Genomic DNA, 8,929 nt, shown 5'->3' with positions numbered 1-8,929 from the left:
TGCTGCTATTCTCACTTTAGATGAAGGTTTACAGAACAAAATAGTTTCTCATTAAACAGTTAATATACTTGTTGCCCTATGACAATGGTTAACAACCTCACAACACATCAACACTATCCTTACTCAACCTTGGGTTCCCTATCACCAGCTTTCCTGTCCCCTTCTGCTTTCTGGCCCTTGTCCCTTCGTCTGATTCTTGTTCTCAAGGGGAATGCTTTCAGTCTCTCTCCATTCAGAATGATGTTGGCTGTTGGTTTTGTTTAAATGCCCTTTATTATGTCAAAGAATTTACCTTCTATTCTTATTTTGCTGAGAGTTTTCATCAGGAATGAGTGTTGGCCTCTGTCAAATGTCTTTTCTTCATTGATTGATTAGTTCATGTGATTCTTTTCTTTTGTTTTATTTATGTGGTGGATTATATTGATTGATTTTCTTATGTTGAACCATGCCTGCATACCTAGTATGAGTCTCACTTGATCATGATGTATTATTTTTTTGATATGCTGTTAGATTCTATTGGCTAGAATTTTGTTGAGAATTTTTGCATCTATGTTCATGAGGGATATTGGTATGTAGTTTTTTTTTTTTTTTTTTTTTTTGTGGTGTCTTTACCTGGTTTGGTATCAGGGTTATGCTGCCTTCATAGACTGAGTTCGGAGTATTCCTTCCTTTTCTATGCTCTGTAATAGCTTGAGTAGTATTGGTGTTAGCTCTTCTCTGAAAGTTTGGTAGAATTCTCTAGTGAAGTTGTCCGGGCTAGGGCTTTTTTTTGTTGTTGTTGTTGTTGTGAGTTTTTTTATTACCTCTTTAATTTCTTCTTTTCTTGTGGGTCTATTTAGTTTTTCTACCTCCATTTGCATTAGTTTAGGTAGGTAGTGTGTTTCTAGAAATTTGTCCTTTTCCTCTAGGTTTTCAAATTTGTTAGAGTACGATTTTTCATAGTATTCTGTTATGATCCTTTCAATTTCAGTTGGGTCTGTTGGGATATCACTCGTCTCATTTCTTATTCAGGTTATTTGCTTCCTCTCCTCTTTTTCTTTGGTCAGTTTGGCCAATGGTTTGTCAATTTTATTGATCTTTCCAAAGAACTATCTTTTGGTCTTATTGATTCTTTCTATTGTTTTTCTATTTTATCTTTCATTTATTTCTGCTCTAATCTTTATTATTTCCTTTATTCTGATGCCTGAGGGCTTCTTTTGCTGCTCTTGTTCTCTTTGTTGAGTTGTAGGGTTCATGTTTTGATTTTGGCCCTTTTTTCTTTTTTAATGTGTACATTTACTGCTATAAATTGACCTCTAAGTACTGTTTTTGCTGTGTCCCAAAGGTTTCAGGAAGGTGTATTTTTTCTCATTTGATTCTATGAATTTTTTTATTCCATCCTTGATTTCTTCTATTACCCAGTAGTTTTTAAGCAAGGTTTTGTTCAGTTTCTATGTATTTGGTTTTTTTCCTTGCTATTCCTTTTAATGATTTCTATTTTTATGGTTCTGTGATCATGATCAGAGAAGATGCTTTGTATCATTTCAATGTTTTGGATTTTTTTGAGGTTTACTTTGTGGCCTAAAATGTGGCGTATTCTGGAGAATGTTCCAAGTGTGCCGGAAAAGAATGTATACTTTGCTATTTGTTATGGATTGAATTGTGTCCCTCTAGAAATAATGTGTGTCAACTTGGCTAGTCCATGATTTCCAGTATTGTGTGATTGTCCACCATTTTGTCATCTGATGTGATTTTCCTATGTATTGTAAATCCTACCTCTATGACGTTAATCATGTGGGATTATCGACAGTTATGTTAATGAGGCAGAACTCAATCTACAAGATTAGATTGTGTCCTTAAGTCAATCTCTTTTAAGATATCAAAGAGAGAAGTGAGCAGAGAGACAGGGGAAACTCATGCCACCAAGAAAGTGGTGCCAGGAGCAGAACACATCCTTTGGACCCAGGGTCCCTGCCCTGAGAAGCTCCTAGACCAGGGGAAGATTGAGTATAAGGATCTTCCTGCAGAGTGTCAGAAAGAGAAAGCCTTCCCTGGAGCTGGCACCCTAAATTCAGACTTCTAGCCTCCTAGACTGTGAGAGAATAAGTTTCTCTTTGTTAAAGCCATCCACTTGTGGTGTTGTGGTATTTCTGTTATAGCAGCCCTAGATAACTAAGACCCTTTTTTTGGGTAGAGTGCTCCGTATATTTCTATAAGATGGAGTTGGTTGATTGTGGTATTTAGTTCTTCTGTATCTTTATTGATTTTGTTTCTAGATGTTCTGTCCTTCACCAAAACTGAGGTGTTAAAGTCTTCTACCATTATTGTGGAATTGTCTATTTCTTTTTTTCAATGCTGTTAGAGTTTGTTTTATGTATTTTGGAGCCCTGTCATTAGGTACGTATGTATATTTATTCCGGTTATGTCCTGGTGTATTGACTCTTTAATCTTTATAGATTGTCCTTTCTTATCCTTTATGGTGGATTTTGCTTTTAAAGTCTATTTTATCAGAGATTAATATTGCCACTCCTGCTCTTTTTTGGTTATTGTTAGAAACCTCAGTTTTTGCCCTTTAAGGTCTTTAACTGATTGAATGAGGCTCACCCACATTGTGGAGTGTAATCTGCATTACTTAAGGCCAAATGATTTAAATGTTAGTCACATGTAAATATGTTCCTAGCAACATCTAGACGAATGTTTGACCAGACATCTGGGCACCATAGCCTAGTAAACTTGACACATAAAATTATCAGAGTGCCCCTTTACTTTACAGGATTATGTTAAATACTTCTTCAAAGAAATTCTTCCAAGTTACACTGTATTAGTCAAGCATGAGAGTTCCTGTGATCCCACACCTTCTCTGACACCTGGTTTTGTCAGAATAGAAATCTTATTGTAATTTTAGTTTGCATTTTCCTAATTATTTGTGATTTCATTTTCTGTAAATTGTCTCCTTGTTTCCTTTTCCTGTTTTATTATTATTATTATTATTTTGGTTTGTTTGTTTCATTTCTGTAAGGTTATTTGCCTTTTTTTTAATCCGTTTGTTGGAGTCTGGACACTAAGCCTTTGTCAGTTTATGCATTGCAAATGCTTTCTCCCAATGTGTGGCTTGCCTCTTCACTTGGTTTATGGTGTCTCTTAATATAGATAAAATTTCTAAAGGTTTTTGTTTTTTAACTCTTTAAGACCCAACTATTTTCTGCTTTGAATTTTTTGTTGATACTGTGTGTTTTCAGTAGTGGAATACATGCTGAGTCATTGAGTGTGTTTAAATTTTTGGTTGGTAACGTAGATTTTGAGAAATATTATGTGAAAGTACATGATTTGCGGGAGCCCATCTGCCCCACTGCTCTTGGGTAGCAGGCTTTATTGTGGGCACCTTCCATTTGAGTACATGGGACACCTCTGGTTTTGTCTAATACCCTAGCTGTTTCTCTTCAATGAATGTTTCTTTCTCCTTTCATCATTACACAAGTTCCCACTGGAGGAAAGTAAATACTTTCAGCAGGAAAAGTATACTCCCCAAGAACTCCAGAGGCATAAAAATTGGTAAGATACCGTATGTTCCACAAAACACACGAAAGAGTTAACAAATATAGTATCTATAGCAAGAAAACACGGTGGAAATTATTTCCCTTTGGGGTTTTGTTGCCCTTCTCACCTTTTCTAGATGAAGGAACTCAGACATCTTAAAAAAACCCATTCAGGTCTTATAATTATATTATAACTAATATAATTTTATATGGCTCTAGGGAGGGGTGAGTGGATGGCAGTCCAGCAAAATTACTTTTTCATGAAGTTGGCTGGATGCTAGGAATATGTTCAAGAGCCCACCCTCCTGCTGGGAACTGGAGATGGAGAATCTCCCAGAACTCCACTCTATGGCTGAGGCAGTCACTCCCTTCTGGAAATTGATTTGGAAAGAACTGTCCTCATCCCAGGACCAGTAAACTCAGCCTGTGACAACACAGTAAAACAAAGGAAAAGGGAGCCCGCCCAAAGACTCTAACGAAAAGAAGCTATGAATAGGATTACTGCAGACACCAGGAGGGAATTCTGGCATTCCGAGCAGAATTTTCAAAGTCATGGCTTCTATTAAATAGCATCCTAAACAATAAGGGGAAAAAAGTCTGAGGAAAATGATGAGCAGATAAGACAGAAATAGAGAAAAGAGAGACATGAAAGAATTTAAGAAAATGAAAAAAGAAAAAATAGGAGACTAAAACAAGCAAGCAAACAAACAAAAACACACCCAGCTTGGTCTGGGGAAGAATTTTCTAAGAGGAAACGAAAGCCAGAAAACTTAAAGGAACAAATCGAGAAATTTGATTTCATACAAATGTCAAATTTCTGTTCAGCAAAATCAAATAATAAAAAAGTCAAAAGACAAAAAGGCAAACTGGATGTAATTGCAATTGTATTATGGTCCAAGAGTTAATATTTTTTTAATATGTAAAGAGCTTTCTTTAAATCGGTATTAGTGAAAACCCTAATAGACTAATAGGCTAAGGAAGAAAGAAACAAAGAAAACCCAAGCAATTCAAGAAGCATAAAAAGAGCCCACTCACTCTAGTGGTCCAAGACTGAAATCTGAGATGCGATCATTTCCTTCCATCAGATTGGCAAAGGTGAAGAAGAATGACATGAGCAGATGCAGGTGTTGGTGAGGGTGAAGGCAAACTAGAGCTCTCTCATAGAATCGGTGGAAGTGTCATCTGGTAAACTTTTTTTCTGAAGAATGAGTTAGTCATGTGTATCACAAGCTCCGAAGAAATTGCACAGTCTTACTCTTTAATCACACTTTTTGCAACTTACCCTAGTGAAATAATCAAATGACTGAAATAAAGCACAATATCTGCACATGATTTGGGAGCTGTAGAGAGGAGAATTCTAAAACATAGCCATCAGTTGGGTCAGGGAGGTGAGGGAGAGGGAAACCTGAAGAATCGCTCTTGGAATTAGTGGGTGCGTGGTGGGACCGCTCATGGATGCAAGGGATGAGGGGGTTACAACGGGTTCGAGGGGAAGGTAATGGATTGGGTTACATGTGTTTTACATTTCAGGTGTGTGTGTTCAGGGAAGATGTTCTGGGGGCAACTGGATGTGCAGGTCTGGAGCTCAACAGGGAGTTAAAGACTTTAGAGGCATTGATGTCGGGGTGTGGTTGAAACTGTGAAGGTGGATGGTAGTTAGTGTCCTTTTTTTTTTTTTAGAGATAAACTTTTCTTCTTTCTTTTTTTTTTTATTGTGCTTTAGGTGAAAGTTTACAGAGCAAATTAGTTCTCATTCAACAATTTATAAACAAATTGTTTTGTGACATTGGTTGCAATCCCCACAATGTGTCAACACTCTCATCTTCTCCACCCTGGGTTCCTCATTTCCATTCATCCTGTTTTCCTGTCCCTTCCTGCCTTCTCATCTTTGCTTTTGGGCAAGTTTTGCCCATTTAGTCTTATTTACATGATAGAACTAAGAAGCACGTTCCTCATGTATGTTACTATTTGTTTTATAGACCTGTGCAATCTTTGGCTGAAGGGTGAACTTCCAGAGTGACTTCAGTTCTGAATTACAAGGAGGTCTGCGGGCCATAGTCTCGGGGTTCCTCCAGTCTCTGTCAGACCAGCAAGTCTGGTCTTTTTTGTGTGAATTTGAATGTTGTTCTACATTTTTCTTCTGCTCTGTCCGGGACACTCTGTTGTGATCCCTGTCAGAGCGGTCGGGCATCATCTAGTTGTTCTAGGCTCAGGCTGGTAGAGGCTGTGGTACTTGTGGTCCATCAGTCCTTTGGATTAATATTTCCCTTATGTCTTTGGTCTTCTTCATTCCCCTTTGCTCCGGACAGGATAGGATCAATAGATGTATCTTAGATGGCCACTTGCAAGCTTTTAAGACCCCAGACGCTACTCGCCAAAGTTAGATATGGAACATTTTCTTTGTGAACTATGTTATGCCAATTGACCTAGATGTCCCCCGAGACCATGGTCACCAGCCCTCAGCCCAGCAACTGGGTCCCTCAGGGTGTTTGGATGTGTTTATGAAGCTTCCATGACTTTGCCTTGGTCACGTTTTGTTGACTTGCCCTATAACGTATACTATCTTTCCCTTCACCAAAGTTACAACTTATCTACTATCTAGTGATTTCGCCTCCCTACTCCTCCCCACTCCTCCCCTCCCTCGTTACCACCAAAGATTGTTTCTTTCTGTGTGTAAACCTTTCCTTGAGTTTTTATAATAGTGATTTCATACGATATTTGTCCTTTTGTGATTGACTTATTTCACTCAGCAAAATGCCCTCCAGATTCATCCATATTGTGAGATGCTTCCCGGATTCATCATTGTTCTTTATCGTTGCATAGTATCCCGTTGTGTGTATGTACCATAATTTGTTTATTCATTCATCTGTTGATGACCACTTAGGTTGTTCATGTCCTTTTTGATGCACCTGAGAAAGTGGAGGGGAACCGTTGTTTTGGGCTGACTAGGAGGGAGGCAAGTTGATTCTGGTGCCTTGCTTTGTGGCATTGATATTGCTAGCCAAAATTTTGATGGGCTCTCTCTTTGTTTCCCTTCAGGCCTGGGAACACTCTGTGGGGATCATCTGCTTTCCTAGTATCCCAATACTGGCAGAGGATGTGTCCCACCAGTTTGCACAAGAGATACAGGAGGCCCTTGCTGGAAAGCCTGCAGGTAAAAGAACACAGGTGCTAGAGAACACTTTCTGGAGGGCAAAAAAGTGGCCTGGTCAGCTCTGAAGGCCTTCCCAGGCCTTTGGCTAAGCCTATCTCTACTTTCTAGTGGAGTTTCATAGAGTAGTGTTTTCTAAACTGCACCATAAACCAATTCCTTCACTGAGTAGAACAAAGTTTGCATGTTGGGAACAAAGGGAAAGGCTGGTGGAGGAAGGAAGAAGGTTCAGCTGCTCCTGGGAGGGAGAGCCTCCACTTTTATCCATCCTGCCCCTTCATCTACACACACACACACACACACACACACACAACCAGGACTATGGTCTTCTGTAGGGAGGAAGTCCTAGCATAAGGGGGCCGCCTGAGTGTTCAATAGATAGCATGGTCCAGGAAAGACAGAGTCCAAAGCATGTTACCAGCTGTGAGGTCTCCTGACTTGGGTTTTCTTTGAGCAGACCTTGGAGGATGGGCAGAAGTTCAAAATGGGCACGGGGTTGAAGGAAGGAGAGAATTCCAGAGGGAGGACAAGGTTTAGCATGGTATGGATTTTAGGAATCCTGGCATGTGGGGGCTGTATGATGCAGGAGTGGGGTAGAAGGAGAAGCTTCTGGACTGTGGGGAGCCCAGTAGCTGAGAAGCTTATTCTCATTCATTTGGCAATAGGGAGCCACTGATAGTTGTAGAACAGGGGAAGTGGCATGATAAAGATTGTCCTCCAAGGAGATTAAACTGACAGAATGTGAAATATTTGCTATAAATTCAGCTGGGGTTGGGAGGTGGTGGGAAGGAGGCAGGGGTCCCCTAAAGATGTGAAGACACACATCGGGGGCAGAGGAGACCCTGGGTGGTGGGGGAGCTGGGTGGCAGGTCCAACTGCACTCACTGCTGGTCAATTTTCTTCCCTTCCTACACCCTTGTCAGAGCAAGCACGGGCAGTGGCCTGGCAGTTGCTACGACGGAAGGGGGATGCGGACCAGGGTGGCTACCTGCTCCTGAAGTCGGTGTACGTGCTCACAGGGAAGGACTCAGTAAGTTCCAGGCCTCATAAGCCTCTGTCCCAGGCCTTCCTCATCATTGTGCAGGGGTGTCCCAGCGATGGCATGTCCTGAGTGTTTCTCTTTTCATGAAACTGACTTATTCTCTCTCCTCCCTACTCCCCTTCCCTCAGAGAACAGAAAGTTCAGAGCCTGAAATTCAGGTTTGATTCCTGCCTTTTCAGGTATTCTACCTCTCTCCAGCTCAGCTGTGTTGCTTATTTTAGGTCTGGGGACAATAATGGACAGCAACGGGGATAAAAGCCCTATTGCCCCCATTATTGTGAGGATTACTATTGTGAGGAGGCTGATGTGTTGTGACAATTTACTGCAGAAAGACGGTGGTGGGCTGGAGGCTGATACCTGGAGTTCACCAAAGGACAGCCTGACTTCTCTGTGGCATAAACTGTCAGGACACCTGTCAGGCACAATGACATGAAGCACAGAACAAGTCTCTTCTGCCCCTGGGAAAGGACTGTCTTCAGTCTGAGTAGTGACAGATAAATCTGGAGGTGTGTTTTCCCAAAGCAGTAAGAGGCGGGAGTGATTGGCGACGGTGTAGCCATCACAGCACATGGAGCACAGGGAGGCGGCTGCCAGGAGGGAGAGGCTGTTGTGGCAGAGCCAGGTATCAGATACAGGGCCTTACTACCCTGCGGTGGAAGCTTTAGGGAGGAAAGATTAGAACAAAGTGTTTGCCCTATGTTTAGAATTCTGGTCTGGACTGTACATTCTCCCTTTTTCTTTCTCTCATTCACACACCACATCTGTTAGGCTGGTCAGTCTGTGGGGAAATCTCTATTGTGCGTCACTGAGTGGACCGTGTGGCACGGGGAAGCCCACGTGTGCTCACATGTGCACACACACACACAGTTTGCAGCTGCTCTGACCTCAGTGGAGCTTCAGGCAGAGCCCGTGCAAGGAAGGCTGATCCCATGTCTGCGGACATCACGTCTTCTCAGCCTCTGTCTGGTGGCGCCAGGGGTGCTGCTGAGCTGACGTGTGGCTGTCTCGAATAACAACCTTGCCTATGGGGCCATTTTGGTCTTGGCGAGGTCTTGGATCTGGGTGAGGAGATGGGGAGTGTCCTGATCAGGCCCTTAATTCAGCTGTTCATGTACTTGCAATCAGCCAGCCCTCCTGACTGAGTTTCTGGTTTCCTAATCAGGAACCAATCAACCAAAATCAGCCAGGTGAATCGCTAGGCAGCCCTAGTATTCTGCTCTG

General features: G+C 41.6%; 1 protein-coding gene across 2 annotated transcripts in view; it reads left to right on the top strand.

The window, feature by feature from the left end:
• WDFY4 (WDFY family member 4) overlaps positions 1-8,929 on the top strand; it is a 403,681-nt gene that overhangs the window by 56,685 nt on the left and 338,067 nt on the right. For both annotated transcript variants that reach the window (XM_023742107.1, XM_023742108.1), the window contains exons 3-4: positions 6,555-6,669; positions 7,590-7,696. In XM_023742107.1, the coding sequence (XP_023597875.1) occupies positions 6,555-6,669; positions 7,590-7,696 (222 nt within the window). The remainder of the gene's footprint in view (positions 1-6,554; positions 6,670-7,589; positions 7,697-8,929) is intronic.

This window comes from Trichechus manatus, unplaced genomic scaffold (assembly GCF_000243295.1).
Source record: "Trichechus manatus latirostris isolate Lorelei unplaced genomic scaffold, TriManLat1.0 scaffold00200, whole genome shotgun sequence".
NCBI lineage: Eukaryota > Metazoa > Chordata > Mammalia > Sirenia > Trichechidae > Trichechus > Trichechus manatus.
The sequence above is the reverse complement of the archived record's forward strand: the minus strand, read 5'-3'. Positions and strand labels throughout refer to the sequence as shown.